This window comes from Lathyrus oleraceus, chromosome 5 (genome assembly GCF_024323335.1).
Source record: "Lathyrus oleraceus cultivar Zhongwan6 chromosome 5, CAAS_Psat_ZW6_1.0, whole genome shotgun sequence".
Lineage (NCBI taxonomy): Eukaryota > Viridiplantae > Streptophyta > Magnoliopsida > Fabales > Fabaceae > Lathyrus > Lathyrus oleraceus.
In genome coordinates, this window is record NC_066583.1 from 428,627,845 (window position 1) to 428,655,301 (window position 27,457).

Consider the following 27,457-nt stretch of genomic DNA (forward strand, 5'->3'; position numbering starts at 1 on the left):
TGAGCAAGCTTAGAATCAACTGCATTTGCAAATGAAAATTACTAAAAAGAGTTACACAATTTCGCCAGGTTATATCGGACCTTGCTACAATTACATTTCTGAGCATATGAGCCAACATAATTTGGATGGTGCGAACAAATAAGTCCAATAAAATGGGGAAACTTGGAATGTAAACTTTCTTAGGTATCTCTAGCAGGTAAAATTTTCTATTCAAGGTTTTCACTATATATCTAATGTAATCCTTTGGCTCATCTTCAAGGAAGTGTGAAAATCAAAATAAATGGGCAAGACTACATTCATCTTCCATTGTAAATCTCATATCATTAACAGCTTCAGCTGTCTTGTTCAAGGAGTTCAAGGATGCAAATCCATATGTAAGATATTTCTCGGATCACAGAGGAAACCAAAAAGGGATCTGCAATATCTTATTCCCATTGGTGGGCAAAAAACTCCAGAGTATTTACAATAGCTGAAGCTAAGGGCAGAATGAAGGCCAACAACCAACACTCCGAGAATCAGCCATTCTGATCCCACATAACTAACTACTCGATTTCCGGAGAGTATTCTTGTCTTGAATGACACCCACCAGGTCGAGTCTTGAATGGTTTCTCACCAGCAAGATGTTTATCAGATGGTCCTGCCCCAAGGATCCCCATCGAGTTAGTATCTAGCGGTCGAATTCCATTACTCGTGACTCTCCGAGGTGGTGGCTGACCCTGGAAATGACCATGACCATTATTTTCAGCTCTTCGTCTTCGTTTCCATGCCTCAGACATGCTTGTCTCATTAGTTGGTTTGGTCATTTGGTAGGCAGTCCCATTTTGGAGTCCCCTTTGCCTCTCCCTATGACGAGGGAATGAATAAGAATTATTAGTGTTTCCATTGGGAAGAGAGGGGCCAACCCCTGCCGCATTTTGCTCCATTTTAAGTTTTGAATAAATTTGGTGAAGCCTCTCCCCTGAGAGGTGGGAAAAGGTAGAAGCATACTCCCACAATCTTGTAGCCATTTCTGTAAACCAATAAGAGAAAGAAAAAAACAATCATGCATTGAAGAATCATATCTTGCAGACAGCGCCAGTCCTCAAAATACATAGGAAACCACTGGAGTTCTAGAAATAAAGGGACCCATGCGGGCAAAAAGCAGACTCTTTGCCAAGAAAATGAGGTTATACAAACACAAATTTCAGAATGGGAATGAAGTACATACTATTTTGCTTATAGGGTTCGGACTCCTGTTCTGAGACAATATGATCTATCCTTCGCCCCAGAAGCTGCAAGTAGTTACGGATTTTTGAAAGCACCTAAAGTATAGGAGGAAAGAGAGTAATTGATGTTCTCAACATTTGAAATTGAAAATAAACATGCAAGAATAGATAGAATCCCCAACAATGGGTGAACCTTTTCCTTCGGAAGATCAGCACTGGTTCTCTGTAACCTCTGAAGACGCTGCAAAGTTTTCCCTTCTTCAACCATCACATCTTGACACCATTCCAACCATTTTACCTCCTTGAACTGCTCATATACTTCCTCATCATCATCAGACATTTCACCCTCCTCTTTTACAATAGGTTCAACTTTTAGAGGTTTCTGAAGTCTATCCTTTCTCATTTGGACATTAACTTTATAAGAACCTGTGTTTTTCTTTTTCTCCTGCCCACGTGACAATGAGATGTCTACAAGGTGTTCTTTCTCTTTCTTGGAAGTCTTCTTTCCAACTTTGCTATAGGCATTTTTCACACCAAGAACGGCAAGTTCCTATATAAATTACTTGAGGAATTAGCTTGAGCTATCCATGGGAAAAAACATGAAAAATAAGCCAAAAGTTACAAGTAACACAAATTTGACTGCATCAAAGCATATAATCATCAATCAAGTGTATGAGAGGTGAGAAGAATTAATCCCTTAATCTTGACCATATAGTCATACATGGATGATCAAGAACAGTTTTACTTGGATCTTATATTTGATCATCCGTGAATCATTTTATGGTTTAGATTAACACCTCTCACTCTCTCAACTGATATGCTTCCATACTGTTTGACATGTAATATAAAATCTACTTGTCTTCACTTTAGCTAATGCTATTAAGAGGGTTGGTTTATTATATAGTATCATAGCATGTACGACCAAGTGGACTTAGAATTCAACCTAAAGGTACCCTCATTATACTGATAAAAGGAACTTTGTTTCAAAAAAAAAGATTAAACTAGTACCATAGAATTATAAAATTAACAAAATGATAAACCTCATATCTCGTCATCTGCTTGTCATGCATAATAGACATATTGCTGAAAAATAAGGATATTATAAGAATGTGAATCTAAATAAAATTAGAGCATCTAGAGATTTTCTCTCCATGAAGCCTTTAACCCAATAGAGGAAAAGAAACACCCTCGGTGCATCTGCTTTGAATCTCAATGGAGCAATGTGGTATTATCTTCTAAAAAGTGAAATTCACAATGCAAAAGAACATTATTCAATAATATTAAAACCATATACATGTGGGAACTATCAAGTACCAAAACAACTCATGAAATCAAATTTGAAGTGTAGAGAGAAATGAAGCATGAAAAGAAAAAAAGGTACAGAACTTAAAGAACCTCATTATTGATGTGTAAGTGGCATATCAGAGAAAAATAACAAAAAGGAGAATGACTGAAGTGATCACATACTTGCTCCAACAGGGCATTAGCCCGGTCTCTCAAATTTGGAGCTCGTGGCAAGAAAGTTTCATGGTGTTGAAGTTCTACTGGTGCAATTTTTTTCGTAAGACCAAGCCTTTCATCCAACCTTATCATTTCCCAATTACCAATTCCGTGATAATGTACTCCAAGAAGCAGTCTTGCATCATCAACTAATAGCAAGTGAAATAGAATTAGAAAAGGCAGAAATCAACCCACACGTTTGAATGAGTATACAAATGGCATTAGAGGATAGCACCTACTTTGGTTCCATCCACAACCCTTTGACCAGTTTGAAGGTTTGAGATATGTTAAAACACGGAATTGTGCAACAGGATCTTCATACCGACTAATGCGCCTTGCTAGCAGTTGAAGTTCTTGAACACGGATAAGTAACTCATTTGCCTTCACTGGGACACCATAAAAATCCAACAAAGGCCCCTGGATGCAACATTACATGTATTAAGCATCGTAGTAAATAATGAGAAGACAAATATCAAATTAGCAACTCCACGCAAGATTCATGTTATAGAAACCTTCAGATCCAGACTTCCAACTTCCACTGCTTCTCTACATCCATCAATCAAAGCATTGAAGAGTTCTGCTTGTGCTTTGGGCGGAGCTGCATCTACTGCACCACCAACTTCAGCAGCAATCAAATTGATTTGGCTCTCATTCCCAAATTTCACTACCTGGTAATTTTGTTGGGAATAAGCATATGGCATTAAGATATACAAATTAGGAAAATACAAAAAAATGAACCATACATCATCATACACATGTATATTGTAGGCACAAGTTTAGAACTTGAGACGTCGTTAGCAAAAAAAAAGGATGCACATTAGGTTAAGGGATTTATTAAATAAACAATTCAAAATATTTTTTTATTCTGAGGTTGGCACAAAAATCAATTATTAGAAAGGAAGAAAAAAGGTACAGACATGGAGACATAAATGATAATAATTTTTGCTCACTTGATTCATAATCAACCTTAGCATGAGCAATGTGTGCATGCACGTGCATATAAGAGAGGCATGCATCTGCAAGGTTGAACAAGTTTACTATGAAAATTCTACTTGCACCAAAAACAAGTTGTAATCTGCATTTTTGGTAATTCATACACCACTGTTGTGTAATCTTGTATTCTAGATCCTTTACGTTCTGTGTTCAGTTAGTTACAGTATTCAATTATATTAGTGGGAAGGTCAGTAGACCTTCATAAACATTTTTAGCATGGCTCAGCTGTAACAAGTTGAATTTATTTTATTCAATGTGATTCTATTCAGCTTTACTTCTCTCTGAACTCTAATTTTTCCCTCCTTATCCAATTCCAAGCCATATATATAATTTCAACCGCAACCAAAAAACTTTTCAGTAGCCACCTCAATTTCCAGTAAGCACACTAGCTTCACTGGTCTAAGCTTAAGTCTAAAATTAAGCCTCGCCCCCTAACAGCTTGGGTATAACTAGGAGACTCCCAGTATTCCATTTTTATTCAGCTCAACTATGTGCTGCCCCTACAGCCATACAAACTTGCAAAATTCAGGGAGATTATAATGAAGTGCCTAGTTAGCCCCATTTTCGGGGCTGGTGAAGTCAAAATGGCATCAACTCAGTGAGAATGATAAGTATCAGAAACACAGATTTACCGGGTCTTCAAAATATTACTACCAGAAGTAATAGATTTTCATAAAGGGAAATAACACGGACTATTGCAAACAGTAATAGAATCTTACTGAACGAGAAAAACGGAGTGCGTCTCGTTTAGACAAATTCCCATATGACCAGCTTCTCACTTGGGCAGATGCTCCGTCAATCATTGGTGTTACATGAGCTGAATGCTCTGCTTTCCGACGTTTTGGAATCCGTTCAGGTGGTTCACTTTCCTTCTTTATTCTTTTATTACTTCTTTCAAATTGATCATTCTCTGCATAGCTTTTGATATATCTTGCAGCACGTGGAGCAAGAGCATTCTAAAACAAAAGAAAATAGAAAGTAAGGGAAAATAAAAATTATTTTAAGCAGGTAGCTTACAAAAAACTAGCATCTTATTAGTTGTTCACATATATATCTTACAATTCAACAACAAACATTTAAGAAACAAACTTTAAGAAATTGGGTTGAATCTCAACCCTAAAAAAACAGTTTGTAAGGTGGAGACTCCCCCACTCCCACCCCCCCCACACACATGCACATAAATTCATTTCTAAGCCTTATCACATCCGATATGAGACTCTTAACACAAACAATTATAGAGAATACATCATAGTAAACAGAATAAGATCAAACCTCTGCCTGGGCGACAGCATCAGCTTTTATCCATCGGCTCCAGAAACTTCCATCATCTTCATCATTACAAAAATTAGCAACCTGTATAGACGAAAGATGAAACACAGACACAACTTGCTTACAAAATTTCCCACAACTATCCAAATCTATCTATCCCATTCTGAAAAGTAAACCAACCACAACAATGAAGAAAGAGAAAATAATAAATTTCATGACGCTGTCCATTAACTTGCCTTAAAGGCACTTAACAACTCATGTGCTTGTTCACCCTCATTTTCCTTTTCTTCAACCTTCTCTGCTCTTTCGAGGATCTCATCTATGTCCATACTTAAGAGTCGCTTCTTACTTTCTTCGTCATTTCTTTCTTCCTTAAAAAGCTCTTCTGCTCCAAATCTCAAAATAGCTGAGAGCTCATTCTGCCATGTGAGAAGCAAATATTTTTGATAAAGTAATTGTGTAAGGAACAAAACAATAACACCAAGCCTATGCAATGCAATCATCAACTTCGAAAGGAATACAATATCATCTGATAGATACACTCCTTTCTTTTTCTAAGAAGGTCTCATAAAGTACAATGAAAGCATGTTAACCAGTGAACAGCACAGTGATTTTCATGTATGTTCTTACTTTGTCAAAAAAGCTTCCTCCTTTTTTGGCTTCTTTCTTTTCCAGTTTACCCTCTGCATTTAGTTTTTGAATAACCAAGTGGTCGAGAACCTACAGAACAACATATGTTAAATTACTGACTACAAGACATGCCAACAAAAAATTGAATACATCTGGCACATCAATATATATTTTGAAAAATAGATACCAAAAATAAAGTATAAATACAAGAATGGTACAGAACATAAAAGTCATAGACAAAGAAGACAGATCAATAATCATACCATCTTCTTCTTAGCACGTTCCAAAATATCTTCCTCAACACTTTTGCTTGTAACAAATCTATATATGTTAACAACTTCCTGTTGCCCAATTCGATGAGCTCGACTCATTGCCTTAAAGACAAACAGAAAAATACGGTTAGTACTAATAATCCTGTGTTAAGTGATATAAAATAAAATAAATTGAATACCTGCAGATCATTTTGAGGATTCCAATCTGAATCAAATATTATAACAGTGTCTGCTGTGGCCAGGTTGATACCCAAACCACCTGCTCGCGTTGAAAGAAGGAAGCAAAAATCATCACTGCCTGGTGCATTAAAATGTTCCATTGCCTGTTGTCGCAGCTCAGATTTTGTACTCCCATCAAGCCTCTGAAATTGAAACCCTCGAAGTGACAGATACTGTGCCAGTATATCTAACATTCTAACCATCTGCATTACAACTCTTGTAACTTAGTATCATCATAGCAGGTAGAATAAAATCCTTCCAGCACCAACCCAGAGAAAAAAGTATAATACATACTCATGTTTACAACTTAAATCTGGCTAACATACTAGAAACAACAATAGGAAATAGATATTTCTGAATTTCATGGCCACTTTTCATGAATCTTCAACAGTAAATAATTCACAAAATGAGTAATAACGCTTGGCACTTCAGAGATTAGCAGTCATCTTTTGTCACTACAAAACTGCTTGCCAGATGTGGTATACACTGTTTGATATTTTCTATGATCCTCGCACACTACATTAAATGAATCTTCATCTACTCACTTACAAGGTTTGTAGAAAATAAGCAAGTGAAATGTTAGCCTTGTTTTTCAATTAGGAGTCCTTCAAAAAAATTAAGATATGCAAGTGAAATATAGTAATATACAAATTTTGAACGTCTGCAGAACTTATGGCCGCTGAAAGGTAAGGCCTTTTTTTCAACTTCGAACTCTGTCCCTATTTAATAATTTAGCTTCAAATCCAGGACCATTTTTTTAATTTGGCTTCAATTCTTTTCGATAAAATTGCATAGGCATTGCAGCACCATTTTACCTTTGCTTACTGTACAATTTTGGTGGAGTTTGTCTGATAACATACTCTTCACCTCACTAAAATTCCTACTTTATTTTAGTGGAGTTCAAAATATCACACACCCAGGCCCAGTCTGACCATATCTAATGTCTCTGTCTAAAAAAATGTTATGTTAAAATATGCATTAGTCTCTGTTAGATAACTTCATAAAAGATTGAGTCAATCTTTACAAAAGCCTATTGGATGCAGAGACTAACTACTTATCCCGCATCCATTTTCTGTGTTGAGATTGTTGTCACTGGGTCACCCACATTTTGTCTCAGCTCTAGATGTTTACTCCTAAGCATGAGAGAGGGTATAATGAGATCCCAAATCAACTAGAAAAATCACTCAGTACACCAGTTGAGCTAATAGCTAAACCGGGGTCAAGGTGGGAAAAATCATTTAACCAGCATAATAGAAAGCTAAACCATTGAGACAAAGTATGGTATTAACATGATTGACCAGTAGATCTAAATAATTTTCATCACACACATCCAGTACACCAGTTTCAAAAATATACCTGAGAGAAAATCAGTACACGATGCTTTGTCTCATGCAATCTGACAAGTAGCTTATCAAGTATGACAAGCTTGCCACTGCTAAAGACAATTCTCTCTAGTTTACTGCTGTCACTACTTTCAGAGTTCCCACCATAATCATGGTCGGCACTTTCAAACAGGAAGGGGTGATTACAGCACTTCTTCAATTCTACCACAATATTTAGAAGAGAAACCTGAATCAACCACGCCAAAAACTTAAGTTGTCGGGCGATAGCATATTAATGGTTTTATATTATTATGTCTAGTGCCCGCCCTCTTGATATGCAAGAGTGCATTGGACTTGAAGATTTGACAATGATTAGACTAACTTACCTAGTGCGAAAAATTCCAGTTTATAGTTTATATAACCCAAATGGAACAGGAAGGATCAAACTCTAAACTTCTTAGTCATCTTTAGAGGCTAATATAGTATTGTCATAAACCAATTATCCCAAAAGTTAAGTTGTTAGACAAATGCAAATGAATGGTTTTATATCACATCTCTAACAATCATGAAGTGAGGAAATGTGAAACCATAAATTTATTTATCAATGAATATTACAGAAACAAGAGATGGACATTTTAACCTGATTCCCTCGAACTCCCTTGTTTAAATCATGAAAGTTGCGTTCCAAAATCCACTTATAATACCTAAATTAATTAAAAGAGCAGCACCAATGTAGAAAGTGAATTTATAGGAATATCTAATTATCTATTTGGAAATTAAAATTGCACTTACTGCTTCTGCAGAGGAGACATATCAACCCTAAGAATACGCTCAATTTTGGGGGGTAATGATTTCTCTACGTCTTTGATAATTCTTCGAAGCATGTGAGGCCTCAATTCCATATGAAGATTAGCAAGCTAATAAATAACATGGGCACAACAATTTATACAGAAGATCAATAGTGAGAAAACCGAGAAATGGAGAAAATAAAGTACTAAGAATAATGGCAAAATACCTCATTTTCATTGAAAGAACTTAGATTCTTATAGTTTTGAACAAATTCATCTTTGCTCTTGAACTTATCTGAATCAAGGAAGTGGAGCAAGGCCCTGAAAAGGTGGAGGCAGCAAAGTTGTTATACTATTTAGAGGAAATAAAATGCAAATTAAATTAATCACATGGTGTCTTAAATTTATATAATACTTCTAGATCATTAAGCTAATTTTTCCATGTGATATCTCTAAAAAGGTTATTAATTCAAACAAAATGTGGGCCCGCTTGTGTAAGCATTATGAAAAGTATGTTGTGTAAAAAACAATTTAGTTTTTAAAGAGAAGCTGTTTTTCATTTAGTTGCAAATTGCAATTATAAGAAGAAAAAAACACTAATTATAAAAGGTACTTATAAATATCGCCTAAAAGTAGTATTGAAATAATCAAAAATTTGATTGAACATTCTAAAACTTTCAAAAATTATTGTTTAAAAAAATTAAGCAAATGACTATATACTCCTGCCAATCTTGAATATAACCAAAAAATAAAAATTCACACTAATTAAGAAATTAGTTAGTCTCATTTATTTTCTTAATGAAATAAAAATATAACTGCACTTCCCAAGCATCCCTTCACGGGAACTTGTTCCAAGGGAATAGAAGGTTTATTTGAAAAAAAAACCTACATTAGCTGAAGGGTATTCTAGTAATAATACAATTAAATAGTGTAACTAGTTGAAGATTTGTACATTTTTTGAAGCACCATACATTAGTTTTGTTATTATACTCGAGTGACAGGGCAGGAAGGAGTATGTAAATAAACTTAATGACTAAAATGATTTGCTTATAGTATCTTTCAAAACCCAAACTGATCAGAGCGTAAAATTGGAGCTCACATGCATATTAATATCTTTGTAAACTTTGTCCAACAATGAATTGATGTTGTTAGAAAATCACAAATTGGTTCATAACTGAGGCAAAAAAATTCAGATTAATCAATTTTGGACTAAGAAAGTAAGCAATATTGTGTTCATTAAGCCAACTTTGACACGGTGACACACTGACACTGAAACCTAGTATCACAATCATTTTGTAGTTCCGATGTAGTATTAATAGAAATTTGCTGTCAACAGGATGAAGTTTATATGCACTTGTAATGTGCATAGGACAATAACAATGTGAGAGATATCATACCACAATATAAGCTTCAGAACCATAGTTTTTGTTGAGGTTGTTCGGAACTGATTAACCCCAGTTCTGTCCCAACTCGGAAGCTCTATGTTTAAGGTTATAACTAAAATATTTCTATCAAATTGGTATATCAGTATATGTATACAGAACATTAGCATACACATGATATGTGAAGTTGTCTTCCCTGATGCAGGAAACGTTCTAACTTGCAACCTCAAAGTACAACTGCGACTTAATGGGATTCACAATGAAAAGGTGAATTTACAGCAAAGCAACTGGTAATTTTCCTAAATGAGTAATTAGCATTTTATTTGCTTGTGCAAAAAAAGTAATAATAAAAACCTAGTAACTCCTCAAAAAATTGAAAGTTTCTTTTAACAAGTCTGGAATAAAGAAAAAGGTTTTAATACCATAGCTCTTCAACACTATTTTGCAATGGAGTCCCAGTGATCAGCAACTTGTTCTTTGTGTTGAATTCCTAAAAGATTAGGGTAGAAACAAACTAGGAATAATAAATATTAACCTCAATATCATAACCACTAGCTCAACTAAAATTAAGTGCAGAAGTTGCTCACTGAAAGAGCGGTATACAACTGCGCCTCACTATTTTTAAGTCTATGAGCCTCATCTACCATCAGATAGTTCCATTTGATCTTTGAGAGAACGGCTTTATCCTTCAGAACTACTTCATACGTAGTCAACAGTGTATTGAATTTAATTGGCTTGCCAGCTTTGTTCTCATTATAAAATTCATATTGTTGGCAAACCTGCCACAAAAGAGGAAAAAAGAAAATGAATTTTCATTAAAGAATTTAAGCAAATAAAAAGAAAGGTGTCGATAGTTTCTTCCTGTGACTCCAAAAAATTTAGCAGACAAGGAAGATCAACCATCAGAACCACATATATTTTCCAGAGTCTAAAACCAATAGTTTAGCAGCCAACAAAATAAAGTTTTAAAAAAATGTTTCCTGAATATAGTTGACCTAGAGCGTAAACTTATGAGTGTGCTTTGATGTTAATGCAGTGGTGAATGAGGTCTGACCAAGAAACTCATACGTGAACGAATGACCAAGGAGAAAGTGGTAATAGATTTGCTTGATGAAAATCACTAATGATCACAATTGCCAACGAATGACCAAGGAGAAAGTGGTAATAGATTTGCTTGATGAAAATCACTAATGATCACAATTGCCAACGAAAGATGGTGGTAAGGGAGAAATCTCTCTTCTATCGGAGTATTATTCCCATCTTCTAGAAGAATAAGAAAAAGATCACAACATATAGGAAATTTCAAAACCAAAGTACCTGGTATCAAATCCCACACTCCATGATCATGTGGATAAGAAAAAGATACAGGACATGCCAAAAAGGCAAAGTAATCATCTGGATTACATAAAACCTTTGCCTGGTATCAAATCCCACACTAGATTATCCTCTTGCCTACTTTTGTCAGTTTGTGCAAATTATACATGTTGCTAAACCGCATCCATCCTTACACAAGAGCACGGTCGACACAAGACATAATGATTTACATTTATAAAGATTGATGTAAGGGACTAGTGAACTACATTTTGCACCCTATTAATGTTCCTCAGCATAAATATAGCAAATATAGCAAATAGTAGTAATAAATATTCAAGTACCATCTCATGTATATAAAGATTTTGAAACTTAATTAATATATGAATCAAAGCTCAAACGAATGTCTCACCTCTCTACTTGAACGAGTACCAACATAAACAATAACACTCATATTAGGAAGCCACTTCCTGAATTCTTTGGCCCAGTTCGATAACGTAGACAATGGGACAACTACAAGAAAAGGACCATGGATTTGCTGGGTATTCTGTAGCAGAAAATGAAAATAAGTTTATCTATTACATTGGAAAGACATTGGTAAGTAAAGATAAATACCATACCTGTAGAAAACCAAGCATAGATACTGACTGAACAGTTTTACCAAGACCCATTTCATCAGCTAAAACAACATTTGTATCATTTATCCAACTATAACATTAAAATGAACAAAGATTCAGAACACCAAACAACAGAAGGCACATTTCATATATACATACAACTTACAAGTATACCTGTTAACAAGAAAATTCAGACCCTCAAGTTGATAGTCACGAAGCTTTCCACTCTTCAACCATTCCGGCTGTTCATCAAGTTTCCGTAAACTTGCTAATCAACACAAAATTATAGATCAAAAGTGCATTTCTACATATGTAAGTTTAAGATGATATATGAAGTGCGTGAAATTATGACACCATAAATTTCCTCAACTGTACTCAGTAGAAAAAGAAACCCAAAAATACAGCTTTAGAGGACAGGGGAACTAAAAATAATTGGTAGAATCATTTGACTAAATTTCCATTGTTGACCACAGACATCACAAGTTTTTCAACTAATTCTGTTTATCATTTATTTGCAAATAATTTGATTTATGGTTTATGACTAAGAAGTCCAAGTTTTGTTAAGTAAAAAGAATTACAAAAAATGTAAGTTCTGAAATATAACAGATTCATTTAATTGGTAATTGTTGATAACTAATATAAACAAATAAACCATTACATGTATGGCTTTGTCAGAAGTGTAGATTAGTTGTCACTTAAAAATTGCAATTTGTAATTGTACGTTCTCATGGACAAAATGAGTTTATAAGGAAAAGGATAAAATAATCTCTGCACAGAACCCAAAATAATAAAACCAGGGAAACAGACCCCGGTAACAAATGGCTTTCAAAATTTATACCCACGTCAAGTTTCTCATAGAAATAGTTTGCAGGCACAACAGTGAAAGCAGTTGACAGTTATGCACCCTAATTACTCCCTCCTAATTGGCTTACATAACTTGGAAACACACATTTCTCATCCTGTTGTTTCTTTCCAGTAGCAAGAGTTGCTACTAAAATCAAGACACAGAAGTCATTCGTGCAAGAACAAAATAGTATACCCAATAGAATTCTGCTACACTACATAGAGGATTGTCAGCCGTAGCTGCCAACCCGAAGCAAAACATAAAGAGTTATAGCCAGGGCACAATTAGAAAAATTGTATCAAAAAACCATAGATATTTAAACCAAGAATTTAAAAAACATATGGTAGAATTATCACAAGAGCATCAACAGTACTGCGTCAACAATGGTGTAAGGTGTATAAGCAAGGTACGTAAAAATGTTCTCAGTTTTATTGAAAAGAAGTGGCAACAAAGCATAAATATGAAAATAATATGTTTGCATTCTGCACTAGAATATCAGAACAGCACTGCCATATTCAACCTTATATTATTCGTAAATGAACCAACCTTTGCCCTTCCTACGCTGAAGATCTACCGTCTTTCCTTGGACTGACATTGCAGCCTCGCGAGCCTGTTCAAATATGACACAACAAACAGCTTAGTATCTATAAAGTTTTTCCTGTATTAATTTGTACAACACAGAATGATAAACATGGAGATGCTAGAAAAAAATACATTATATGGAAACATAAAGAAAAACCCACATAAGAATATTCAACTGTCCATGACATGAGACAAAGAGAATGTTCAACTACCAACGAATTAGCCACAGTGCAAATGTTTCACTACTAATTACCATTTCAAACAAAAACAATGTCTACCAGTATGCACCACTAACTGCTGGTCATGTTTATAGAAACCTCCAAAGCCTTTCTGAGTAGATAAGGCAATAACACGGATCAAACCGTATCATAATATGTCTTCACACATATCCGAACCACCTCAACCGTCTTTCCCACATTAGGTGCTTTACCAATTTTCTCTAATGTTTTCATTTCTGATCCTATCTTGTCATGTGTAATCATTTACCCATCATAGCATTCTCATTCCTACAACACAGCTTACTTTATTGTTGACTCTTTACCACTAAGCATCCAACTCTCGTATAGAGTTGTCAATTTAAAGGGTCGGGACCTAACTTTTAAGATCCCAAAAAATATCGGGGATTCAAAATTTTTAAAATAACTGAGTCCCAAAATATGTAGGCCCCCCTAAGCTAAAGGCCCATAAAATTCAAGTAAGGCCTTAAAGTCCCATCATTTTTTAAAGTCGACTTTTTTATAGAAAAAAATTGACTTTTTTTTATAGAAAAAAATTGACTTTTTTTTATAGAAAAAATTAACTTTTTTTATTTAAATCGATTTTGTTTTAAATAAAATCAACTTTTTTTATTTTTGGAAAAATTTGACTTTTTTTATCTATTTTGAAAAAAGTCGATTTTTTTATTTTCAAAAAAAATACATTTCTTTATTATTTTCAGAAAAACTGACTTCTTTTATTTTTTTTTTAAAAAAGAATGACTTCTTATGTTTCAGAAAAAATCAACTTTTTTAAAAAAATACAATTTTTTTATTTTCGGAAAAAGTCCCCTTTCTCATTTTAAAAATAAAATCAGTTATTTTTTGTATATTAAAAAAATAACGATTTTTTTTATTTTCGAAAAAACTAACTTTTTTTCAAAAAAATCAATTTTTTTTTCAAAAATAATTTTTTTTAAATTTTCAAAAAAATGAATATTTTCATTTCCAAAAAAAAGATATTATTTTCAGAAGAAAAAAAATGGTTCTTTTTATTTTCAGAATTTTTGTTTTGTTTTTTAAAAATTAACGTTTTTCTTTAATTTTGTAAAAGCATCAACATTTATTTTTTTGAAAATTATTTTTAAAAATTTTCAGAAAAAATATTTATTTTTTAAAAATAATTTATTTCAAACAAATTATATTTTGAACCCCTCACTTAGACCTATTAAAAAACAAAAATATGAGGGAACTTAAAAATAAGGGATCAAAAAATTATTGATTTAGTAGGGGACCTAATGGGCCTAATTATTGGAATTTTCTCATTTATGACTTTTTTTGACACCTCTACTCTCATACAACATTAAAGGTCTTGTGGATGTTTAGTAAAATTTTCTTTTAAGTTTTTCATGGTACTTCTTGAATTACACCTGAAGTATACTTCATTCCATCCACCTTGATTGAATCTTGCAGTTCACATATCTCTCTATTTCCATTTCATACAATGTTTATTCGTTATAACCCAATTATCATCTTCATTTTATAAGTATGGTACTCATATCCATGATCATAGTTATGGTCCTCGTATCCATGATCATAGTTGTCTTAGAATGTGTGGGTTGGGTCTAATTCATCTCTATAAAACCGACTTGAAAGGTAAGAACTGCCCTAGCTTTATAAACACTACACGTGCAATATGGGACTAAATCCACCCTTTCAAACCCAACATGGTGCAGGTGTTAGAGACTGCAATGAAGGTAAACCAAATGCCGCAATTTAGGCGACTAGGGGCGGACTGCAATGAAGGCGGAAATTTCAACAATAGCAGTGTTTTCTAGCTTCAATATGAGTTTCAATCTCCTTGTTACACCATTTACTATCAGTTATGTTGAACATGCTAACTACAGACCAGATAGTGGACAATAACTTCAAAAAAAAAAGATGATAGTGTACAGTTCATTAAAAACAATGTCACAAAACTGATAAAATATAATGTGAAGAAAAATAGAATATAATTGAAGGGCCACCTTATATTCATCAATAGCATGTTGAGCAAAAGCAATATCAATGTCCTTCTCCCTATTTAAATGAACAAAGAACATAAGCTTGTCAGTTTAAATAATATCAAAAGAACAGCACAAACACTGGAAAAACTGCAAAAAGCTACATAGTATTCACTAAAGAAGCACCTAAAACATGGGCTTCACCAATTCCAAAAGATCAAACGATCTTCCTTGCTAATATGAATGCACTGGTTGTGAAAGTCAAAAAACAAAAAACATAAATAAATAAATGCTAACTAAATCTTATGTGTAACATACCAGGTCACTTCAGCATAAGAGAGTCCTTGCCACTTGACCAAATATTCTGGAATAACATTGCCAGAATTGTCTTTGCAAATCCTATCTGAAATTATTCTTTCCACCTAAGAAAGCAAGTAATTAAAACCAATTAGGAATACCTCTAAATTAAACAGAAAAATAAACACCGAATTAACCAAAAAAAGTAGGAAAAAACACCTGACTGTTTTGTTTGATAATATCTATGTCCATCTCCTTACTCACATCGTTGATCTCAATCTATGTTGAGCATCAGGAAATGATCAAAAGTTAAAAACAAATAAATAATATTAATAAAACTTTATAAAATCATTTAAATGTAGGTTTTCACAGTGCAACTGTAAAGGAATAATACACAACTCTTTCAAGAGGTAGAAAAAGAGGTGATAGATAAAAGAACTACACTGCATGATACAATCAAAACCACGCAGAACATGACATCAACGAAAAACTTGTACTTAATAAACAGAGTAAGCATATAAATGACATATTTATTTTAAGAGATTAATTAGTATGCACTGTCAGTGTAAAAAAATTTACACTGTCAATTCATCACCATCACCCGTTTACATTACTTTATAGATTTTTAAAATAAAAGTCAAACATATTTCAATATCCAACGTCTAGGATTAACTGACGGTATAAAATCCTTTTACACTGTCAGTGTATTTCAATTAAATCCTTATTTTAAACAAATATATATATATATATATATATATATATATATATATAAACAAGATTAAGAAACATTTAAATTAAACCGTGTGTTGAATAACACAACAGAAGATGATTTATATACAAAAAAATACAGATCGTGGTATTAATTACATAAATATCCTACTCTATTCTAGAATATACTAGTGAATATTCTCTTCCTATATATATACATATCTAAATATCAACACTTTCCCCTCATGTTTGAGCATATAAGTCAAATGCACCAAACTTGTTACATATATAATTAGTTCTGGGACTTCGCAGGAATTTTATAAACACATCTGTTAATTGATCAATAGAGTTGACAAAGCTTGTGACGATGTCGCCTGACTCGATCTTCTCTTCAGACAAAGTGACAGTCTATCTCAATATGTTTGGTCCTCTCATGGAAGACTGTATCTGAAGCAATGTGTAATGCAGCTTGATTATCACAAATAAGTGTCATTGGTCTTACTTCTTCAATTTGAAGTTCCTTAAGCAATTGTTTTAACCAAATAAGTTCACATGTTACCATTGTCATGGCCTTATGCTCTGCCTCGGCGCTTGATCTTGCAACTACATTTTGTTTCTTACTTTTTTAGGATATAAGATTTCTTCCAACAAATACACAATACTCAGAGGTGGATCATCTATCAATGGATGATCCTGCCCAATCAGCATCGGAGTATCCAACTATCTGAGTATGTCCTTTATCTTCATACACAAGACCTTTTCCTGAAGCACATTTGATGTATCTCAGAATCCAGATAACAGCTTTCATGTGTTCCTGACAAGGAAAATTTAAGAACTGACTTACCACACTAACTGCAAAAGAAATGTCTGGAACAAGTTACTATGAGATAATTCAACTTTTCAACTAATCTCCTATATCTTCCTGGGTCAGATAGAGGCTCCCCCTGATTGGGTAGAAGTTTGACACTTGGATCCATAGGAGTATCAGTTGGTTTAGCATTCAACAGTCCTGTTTCTTTCAAAATATCCATAGCATATTTCCGCTGGGAAATCACCAAACCATCTTTAGATTGGGTCACCCCAATTCCCAAGAATTAGCGGAGTTTACCAAGATCTTTTGTCTAAAATTGATTCGAGAGATGTTGTTTCACCTGGAGTATTCTCTACTGATCACTATCAATTATGACGATATCATCTACATACAAAATAAGATAGATGCACCCTCGGGCTGAGTGACGATAAAAAACAAAATGGTCAGCTTCACTACGGAACATACCAAACTGTTGTACTACAGTGCTGAATCCGCCAAACCAAACTCTCGAAGATTGCTTAAGACCATAAAGAGACATGTGTAGCCTACAAACCATATTCGATGACTCCCCCTGAGCAACAAACTCAAGTGGTTGCTCTATATATACTCTCTTCAAGATCACCATGTAAAAAGGCACTTTTGATGTCAAGTTGATGAAGAGGCCAATGTCGAATGGCTGCAACTGCTAGAAGAAGTCTGACATATGTCATCTTGGCTACAAGCGAGAAGGTATCACTATAATTCAATTCAAAAATTTGAGTGTATCCTTTCGCTACCAAGTGCGCTTTAAACTGATCGATCTTACCATCTGGTCCAACCTTCACTGGATAAAGCCAACGACAACCTACTAAAGATTTCTCAGGGGGTAGAGGAATCAGTTCCCAAATACCACTACTTTGAAGAGCATACATTTCATCAATCATTGTTTGCCTCCACTCAGGGTGGGATAATGCTTCACCTGGAATTTTAAGAATAGAAACAGAAGACAAAGAAGACAAACAAGTATACTGCAAAGGAGAAAGACGATAACATAAATCAATATAATGTGGAGAAGGATTTCGTGTTTGACGTATACCTTTTCGAATGGCAATCGAAAGATCAGACTCAGGTTGCAGGATCGAATCCGGTGATGGCAAAGGCACCGGAGGAGAGTCTGCAATGACCTCAATGACAAGTATGACCTCAGGGATAGGTACGATAGACGTTGGTTGGGGACGCTGATATGTTTAAAGTGGACGAAGAGTGGGGGAGGGTCAACTGTAGGGGTATTTAGTGTGCCAGGTTCCCTGGAATGATGGGGAATAATGACATATGGGACTTCCAGAAGATGTGTGGGAGTGCTTTATTGAAGGGGTTCCATAGTTATTTTGATGGACTCGAAATATGGAACAGACTCAAAGAGACTCAAAGAAGGTAACATCGACTGATACGAGGTATCATTGTAAAATATGTGAATAGCAACGATAACCCTTTTAGGATCGCTGATAACCAAGAAAGATACACTTCAGTGATCAGGCTGATAGTTTATCAAGTCCAGGGGAGAGATTGTGTATTAAACATGTTGACCTGAAGACTCGAGGAGGAATTGGATGAAGGGGAAGGTGTGGAAACAAGATTGAATGAGGGATTTTATTATTAAGGACATATGAGGGCATTCGATATATAAGGTAACATGTCGTGAGCACAGCATCTCCCCAAAATCGGAGAGGAACATTACCATGGAGAAGTAGGGTCCGAGTGGTTTCTACAAAATGCTGATTTTTGCGTTCGGCTACCCCGTTTTGTTGAGGTGTATGAGGGCAAGATGTTTGGTGAAGAACACCATTGGATGACATAAAGGTTTGAAATTGTTGGGATAAATATTCACGTGCATTGTCAATTCTTAGGGTACGGATAGACAAACCAAATTGGGTTCTTATTTCCCGATAAAATTGTTCAAAAATAGAAAACAATTCAGATATGTTCTTCATTAAAAATAGCCACGTGCAACGTGAAAAATCATCAATAAAGGTTACAAAATACCTAGACTCAAAAGTAGACTCAGTACGCGATGGACCCCAAACATCGGAGTGAACTAAAGCAAAAGGGGAAGCAGCTCGTTTATTGACTCGGCCGGGAGAGTAACTACGGATATGTTGCCCTAACTAACAAGACTCACAATGTAAAGTGAATAATTTAGATAAACTGGACACCAACTTTTGTAGTTTCAGAAGACTTGGATGACCTAACTATGCATGTATGGTGAGTGGAGCATGTGGTAGATGACGTAGAGAAGTAGTAGAGGCCTTGAGTCTCACATCCGACGCCAATCATTTGTCCCGAAGTCCGATCCTGCAAGGTAACATTACTGTTAGTAAAGGTGATAGAACAATTAAGGACCGAGTTAAACGACTAACTGACAATAAATTAAATGAGCAAATAGGTATGTATAAGACAAAAGTAACAGAGAGAGATGGTAGAATTTAAACAGTGTCAATCCCTTGAGATCGGGTTTGAGGACCATTTGCGGAAGTTATATTAGGCAAGAAACCAGAGGGAAGAGAAAAGACATTTATTATCGGTAACATGATCAGACGCACCAGAATCGAGGACCCAAGGACCAAGAGGGGATGATTGAGAGAAGCAAACAGATGAATTACCAGTGTATGCGATCGAAACCGTGTAACCAGAGTTCTGATTAATCTAACACCACCTGAGAAAATCCTCGTAGTTTGACGTAGAGTTCTGAAGAGAATGTGAAGTCTGCAGAGTGTCTGGATGATCGATTTGAACTGCATTTACTTGCCGTGGAGGTCTATCATGCAACTTCCAGCAACGGTCAATAATATGCTCAAGCCACTTATAATGGTCACACTTGGAACGAGATTTGGAGTTGGATGACCTTTCTCGAAAGCAATTCTGATTGTTGCCAAGAGATGCAAGGGCAGCAGTGACACCTGGTGTCGGAGCAGCAATAGATGGAGGGAAAACTGAACCAAAAGCATGTGGTGTAAACAAGCGCAACAGTTGTTCACTAACTGTATCATAGTTAGGAACAGTAGTACCTGATAAAATCTGATTACGAACGGACTCAAGCTCTAATAGCATGAAAATGTTACTTTGTTGTTCGGCATGAGTTGTTGCATCTTTGCGTAAGGCATGAGAGTGACGTAATTTGCTTTCAAGCATCAAATTACTCCGATAGACTTGCATATCCATATTCTCCACCTTCAGAGTGTTGATTTTGCGGATGACACTATATAGACAATGAATATCGTTGGAGAAGACTTTCTTGGCCTTTTTCCAAACCTCATAGCAAGTGGAGAAGGTTTGGTACTGTGCTTGGAGATTAGGTGCTATGGAAAAGCATAGCACAGTGCACAGTGATGCATCGGTTTTCTTCCATTTAGAAACTTTGTTGGCGGGGACAGCATCCACTTTTGTGGTTAAGTGATCTTCTTATCCTTGATTGTGAAACCATTGCCAGCACCAACCCATATGTTGTAGTTGGATGACCGGTTAGCTTTTCACACGAAATAAGCGGAACTTTGATAAACGAATCACTGAAATCAGAATCATTGTCTCTCATGGCTTAGAGAACAAAAAAACAGAGTAAAGTCGGGGTTGTTTGCACTGGAGCACCGTTTTCCGTGAGTCAGAAAGTAAAACGGAGGTTGGATCTGGAACGGGGGGGAAGGAAAGTGGGCCGGCAGAAAAACGGGCGAAATCGGCCATCGGACACTCTGGCGGGCGCGGGGCAGCGGTGGCGCGTGAGGCTCATGTGCAGGGAGAAGAGCGGCGCGTGAGCAGGTGGCTGACGGCAGGACAAAGGGCGACGGCCAGATCGGAGGGCTGCGAGTCAGATGGGTGGGGTCGGTTTTCCGAAACGTTGCCGGATGTTTTGTCGGAACAGTAACGGCGCCAGTTTGGTTACCGGGGAAGTGAGATGCAAATCGGAGTGATAACAGTTTGCAGAAAAAATTTCTCACCGGAAGACAGTGGGTCAACCGGGTAAAGCACGGCGAAGAAAGAATTATCTCTTGGCAGACTCTGGATACCATGTTGAAATAAGCGAGACTAAGAGACATTTAGATTAAACTGTGTGTTGAATAGCACAGTGGAAGATGATTTATATATATAAAAAATACAGATCATGATATTAATTACATAAATATCCTACTCTATTCTAAAATATACTAGAGAATATTCTCTTCCTATGTGTATACGTATCTAAATATCAACAAATATATATATATATATATATATATATATATATATATATATATATATATATATATATATATCAAATACTTCACAATTCACAATTGCTCATGTCTCTTTAATTAGACATTTATGGCTTTATCCAAAAGCTAGGCAATTTGCCTCTAAAAACTACTTCATCTAAATCAATAGCATTAGTAGTTATGCGGTCAAATTATAAAAAAGAATATCAAGGAAAGCATCTTTCAGTAGATAAATTCATTTACCTCCTCTCTCGATATTCTCATCCTGTACCTGATTTCCTCTGTCACTCTCTTGGTATAATTCAAAACTTTTTTAAAACCAGTGAGCTGCACTTTCATACAGAGAAATGTATTACAGTACAGAAATAAGGAAAATAGGAAAAATATTAAACTATTACAGATTAAATCAAAAAAAAAATGAAACAGGATTATTAATGGGAGAGAGAAAGGGAGTATGAGACAGTACATAGGTGCAATTATTATTAATGCATATGAACAATACAAAGGAGAGGCGTACATTTTGCAGCTCAATAAATGACTTCCACTGACAGTGCAAATGTGACTGGCCTTTCCATTTTATCAAAAATTCCTCATTGTTCCAATCAGGTTCAGAATCAAATAAGCGACTCATTAAAACAGGCTCCATTGATTGATTATTCTCTAGAGCCTCTGCAGCCGTGCCTTTTGGCTGATGCCAAAGCACCTTTTCAATGGAGTCCCCGTCGTCCTCTTCAATTTCTTCCTAAACAATATTTAACATGGCTAAGCAATATCTCATCAACAAAAATAAATCAAAAGTATCCATGCAACGGGCAGTATCACACTAACTAGACTAAGTAACATCTCACACTTCCTCCACCTTGCAAGTTAAGTGCATACAAACAAGGATAAAAATATTAGAATGAAATCAATATTATTTTGAACAAAATAATAAGCTTTGTAGATCAGAATGTTTATACACCAGTTTGATGTATCAAACTAGTGTAGACTTGAATAAAGCACATGCAACTTAGACAAACATCCGATGTATGTGTTTCTTTCTACTCTGGAGCAGTTTTTGTTTTTTAGTTTTTAATGGTTTTGGCAAAAAAAAATTGGCACAATGTACGATCTATGCGCATTTATTGTAATCACAAATTTTAGGATATCTCAGTCTCTCAACTTTGAGACACAATTGCAACTTTAGCTTTTTTATAGTACTCTGCTAATGGTTGTTTCAAGGGGGCTGCCGTTGCAATTACTTAATTGCAGTATACTGATTGGACAATTGCAGTATACTGATTGGACAATTGCAGTATACTGATTGGACAACCTACAAATCTTTAGAATAAAATGCAGTCTTCAGTGAAACAATCTAAAAAATCCTATTGAGTATAAAATGTAGTAGTCTCCTATAAATATTGTGAGCATATCTTGAATATGTGAAATTCACAACTAACTTATAAGGAATGTCATGTCAGTAGATATATGAAGCCCAAAATATTTGCACCAAATACTGACAGTGGAAGAGAAAGAAACCATGGTTAGATGTAGTACCTTTTGAGACTTCTTCCCTTCATCAGCTGCTTCACTTTCATCACTTTCAACATATGATACTTTCCTAACTGTTCTAGTAGAAGAGCGAACCTCATTGCTGTGCCTGTAAGAACTTGTGGGTGCAGATGATCGGACATTATTCTTGAGTACATGCACACGTCTCTTCTTCAAGCTTGTGAAATCTTCATCACTCTCACTATCAGAATCCTCTGCTGTAGAGTCATCATCTTCATCTTCAAAAGATGCTTGAACTCTTCTTTGTCGACTGGATGCAGTACATGCTTTACGATCTCTGGTTGGTCTTACACTTTGTCGAAATTTACCTCGCTGCCTTCCCTTAGCCTTCTTATCTAAATAAGAACCATCGTTATCCCAAACATCTATGTCCTCATCACTATCATCAGCTTCATCTGAGTCCTCGCCTTCCCAATCTTTATCCTGAAATTATAGTTCAATCATTTTAGTCTACTCAGACATTAAAAAAAAAACATAAAACAAAATAAAAATACTGTATGCTTCTATCCAGTTACAGTATTTTTCAGACTCAGAACAAATTACACTACTAATTATTGATCCCATTGAGTAAAATCAATTATTTTCTACCCAATGTCGATTTTCTTTTCACAAAATATGTTGTCTCCTTTTGAATTCACCCCACTTATTTAGAGTTATCTAAATATTTTTAACTCATTATCCCTAAATCTCTATCAAAGAAAATACAACCAAATTCTATTTTTCTATATTAGTATTATCTAGTCATACAAACCATAATAAATAAAAACATGACAAGTGTATTCCAATGCTAAATGCTGTATTTGAATACAAATAAATAAAGCAATACCTAAATGAATACATCAATTAACCAAATTATATATATATATATATATATATATATATATATATATATATATATATATATATATATATATATATATATATATATGATTTCATGTGGTATTCAAGCAGAGGATGAATTTAAGGCCAAAAATGGAATTTTTTAGCACATGGTTTCAGTTTTATACCATCTATGAAAAGTCCTCGCTTATCGTGGTATTTAAATTTCCTGTTATCGCAATTTAAACATTGCCAGAAGGATAGTCATGGTGGTACCCAGGCAATATTGTATTTTGCATTCTTTTTTACTGAAATATTGTATTTACTTATATTACCAATACAAACAAAGGATATTAACTGATACTACTATTTATTTGTGTTCCAAACAAGACAAACAACAGCAACGTGAAAAATATGTATCCATGTTATATATTTCAGACCTTAGGACAGGACCATGTTCTGTCATCAAAATAATGCACTAAAAATCGTCCCTTACTGAAAATTATAGGCTTAATTGCATATTTTCAGTTTCCCCAGTGTGCAAATAATAATAATAATAATAATAATAATAATAATGATAATAATACTTCCATCCCTTATTATAAGACTTGCTAACAAAATTCAGAGGTATTAAAAAAAGTAGTTGTAGCAATAAATTTGTCATTAAATATTTGTTACTTTTTCATAATTACCCTTATAATTATTGATATCATAAGAGAGAGAAAACAAATTTATGTTTCCCAATTATAAACTAAATAGGAATATTTTTGTAAAGAAATTGCTAATGCATGTGAAATATTGAGAAGAGTCTTAAGGACAAGGAAATTTCAAATGTGAGTCTGATAATAAGGAACCGGAGTAGCAGATTATATAAAAACAAACAAATGTAAGGCCAGCCAGCCCAATAAATAAAAACACAAACAAAGTCCAATTGAGCCATAATTAGTAGTACACTGTAGAAAGTCACAGCACAACCAGACAAAAGAACATACTCTTAATTGCATTGCCTAGTCTAATATTGCAGAGAAAATATAGTCAGCTAACCACAAACGGCTAATAATGATTTGTGCAGCTTATATAGTCCAAATCCATCAAATTACATGAGCCACTGTGCAGGAAAAATGTTGATATCACTATGCATAGATCTGTAACTAAACTCAAATTATAGTTAAATGGGAATGTGAAAGGTCTAAGGAAATATGGCCAGCATAAGTCAAACTAAGCATTAAGGTTAATCTTTTTATGATTAAACCATCTCTCCCAAATAATACATCCTTGCAATACTAATACTTGTCTCACCACAAAATGCAAACAAGTATGACTAGACATGCTTATTTAAAACCTTTAGCAATAAAAAAGTAAAGGAGCAAATCCCACGTCAGTTTTCTCACAATGTATCTAATCTAATCATAGTCTGAATTATAAAGTATGTATAAATAAATAAACTCATAAAAGATCTGAGTTCTAAGCTTGATGGCACTTTTGGCAAATTCAAATTACGCGCCCAAGGAACCACAAGGAACAAAGTCACTGGGTGTGAGCAATAAAAAGAAAAAATACAGTGATAACTGCAAATAATAATTCTCTCAAGGTTGGTAGAAATAGCATCCATATGGCAACATTTAAATCATGTATACTTACGCAGAAGGATAAACGCAAATGATATAGAACTTATTAACTATGATAATGGATAGCCACAAATAGACCACCTTGTTTGCACCACGACAGCTTGTTGCAGGTTCAAAGTCTGCATCATCAGGATCATCTTCTGCGAGGTATTTAAAATATAAATTAAAAACTGCATCAAAGGAATCCATCCCTAATAACAATATAAGTCAGAAGAATACAAGCTCGATTTGCCAACTTCAATAGTACAACTTCACTATAAAGCAACATTATATATTTAAATGTGGCGTTCACATACCATCTGCTTCATCTTCTTCATAATCAGCATCACCATCGTCATCCTCAGAATCATCTAAAATCCTAGATTTCCTATGCACACGCCTATTGACATTAGTAGACTTCCATTGAAGGCATGAATTTGATCCCGTAGATCGACGAAAACCCCTGCCATGCATCGAGTCACTCTGTTCTTCCCCATCCTGCTCATAATACTCATCAGACAACATCTCTTCAGCAGGAACATCAGAATGTCCCCTTTGACCTTTTCCTGAATCCTCTTGTCCATCTTCTTCTACTGAGACCAATCTTTCTCCTCTTCCTTCCAATGAATGATCTTCAGATTCATCTGCATTTCTGTAGTCTGATTCACTTTTTGATTCAGGCCCAGATTCAGAGCCATTCTGAGGGCACATAGGCTGGCAGTCTTTCCAAAATGAAGAACCCCACCTTCCAATAGTAGATGGGTTCCTGCTCTTAGTCTCTACATTTGATTCTCTTGTACCAACCCGATTATCAGCAGTTGCCTCCTTTTGCTTCCTACCAGCTTCATCTGGTTCAGCATCACTCTCGTATTGTGCCTCCATGTTCATGTCAACTTCTTTTTCACTAGAAGTTGAATCAACACATTCACTACCAACTGATCTACAAGTTCTGTCAGCATTCTTTCCTTGGCCTTCAACTTTCAATACCCTACATGACACTGCATCAAATGAAAAGTTTGTAAAGAACGACATCCTGACATGTAGAACTACCTTATAATTTCATTTACTTCATTAAATATCCTCACTATAAGAGCTATTGAATCTAGTCAAAAGCCCAGTATATGTCACCTGCTCATTCAGCTATCTTCGTCGCCACACTGTACCAAACTCAAGCAATTAGCAACACAGTGATAATACCATAAATGAAACAAGTTAAATTAAATTAGAAAATAGACAAAACCCATATTACAATCTTCAAGCTCAAAATAATGTGGAAGAAAAGCATGCTGAAAAATACACTTGGTGCATGTATGGTTTGCAGTCGCATACATTTGTATCCAAGATATACAGCTATTTTAGGATAAACGTATATTTAGACACTAATTTTCCAAATGCAAACCAAACATACTAGCTAACTCAGCAGTTACTTGAAAAATTTTGAGCTCCAGAATCAACCAGTGACATCGGTGAATTAAAATCCCTTGCCAAACATACTGAATTGACTTCAAATTTCAAAAACTACGACAAAAATAATAAGAAAAATAGAAATATATGATATCAAACTGACTCCTATTGAAAAAGGAGGGAAAAGGCACTAGTTCAAACGAGTGCCACAACGGTCAAAACTGAATTCCATCAAAATGAATTCAAATCCTACATTGGCCAAAATACATGAATTCAACACCAGGCAGTCCGAACAAGTTCAACATGCAAAAACAACATCAAAGCCAAATCAAAACCGTGAAAACAACGGATCAACAAGTATATTTCACAAGCAAGGAAGCTCTTCCAACTAAAACCCCTACGAACTTGAAACTGCGTCCAAAATCAACAATCGGAAACCTAATTCCACAAAACCAAATCTCCGAGCGCCACGAAGATTTAATCTCACGAACAATGTCAACAACAACCACGAGTATAAAACACTAGAGGCTCACCTTTCCAACACACGGAGTATTCGTCCAATTCGGAAAACTGTACGAGAAATGAAGGAGATAAGTTTGATGATCGTGCGCTTCTTCGCCGGCGATGAATCGTCAGAAACCGAATCGCCGGCGAGCCAATACTAGTGAAAAAAGAAGGCGCGAATGTTCGGATTTCGTAACGAAAGTACTTCGCGAGCGAGATTTTGAATGTTTGTACGGTGGAGAGGCGACGGAGATTGGACAGTTAGGACGGAGAGATTGTAACGTCGGATTTTGAGTGGAAGGAGGAAGCGATTTAGGTGAATCGACGATGGATGTGTGTTGTGTGCGTGCTGCAGATGAAGAGGGGGAAAGAGTAACAAATGCTTTCTCCATTGCCTCACGA

At 35.1% G+C, this 27,457-nt stretch overlaps 1 protein-coding gene across 5 annotated transcripts; it reads right to left on the reverse strand.

Moving 5' to 3' along the window:
* LOC127085227 (protein CHROMATIN REMODELING 5) lies at positions 1-27,457 on the reverse strand. Of its 5 annotated transcripts, none has more exons than XM_051025771.1 (32): positions 27,085-27,457; positions 26,276-26,304; positions 25,465-26,145; positions 25,250-25,308; positions 22,707-23,144; positions 21,688-21,912; positions 21,414-21,497; positions 15,648-15,707; positions 15,450-15,553; positions 15,156-15,207; positions 12,899-12,962; positions 11,683-11,776; positions 11,512-11,599; positions 11,304-11,438; positions 10,168-10,359; positions 10,003-10,070; positions 8,426-8,519; positions 8,203-8,327; positions 8,051-8,114; positions 7,445-7,657; positions 6,049-6,291; positions 5,861-5,971; positions 5,598-5,687; positions 5,204-5,386; positions 4,971-5,051; positions 4,418-4,654; positions 3,218-3,373; positions 2,945-3,122; positions 2,673-2,854; positions 1,399-1,755; positions 1,208-1,301; positions 1-1,009 (listed from the first exon to the last, which is right to left on the reverse strand). In XM_051025771.1, the coding sequence occupies exons 3-32, from the start codon at positions 26,033-26,035 to the stop codon at positions 543-545; spliced, it is 5,109 nt and encodes a 1,702-aa protein (XP_050881728.1). In that variant the 5' UTR covers positions 26,036-26,145; positions 26,276-26,304; positions 27,085-27,457; the 3' UTR covers positions 1-542. The 5 variants fall into 5 exon arrangements, with proteins under 5 accessions (XP_050881728.1, XP_050881727.1, XP_050881729.1 ...); XM_051025770.1 differs by having other exon boundaries at positions 26,233-26,304; XM_051025772.1 differs by lacking the exon at positions 26,276-26,304.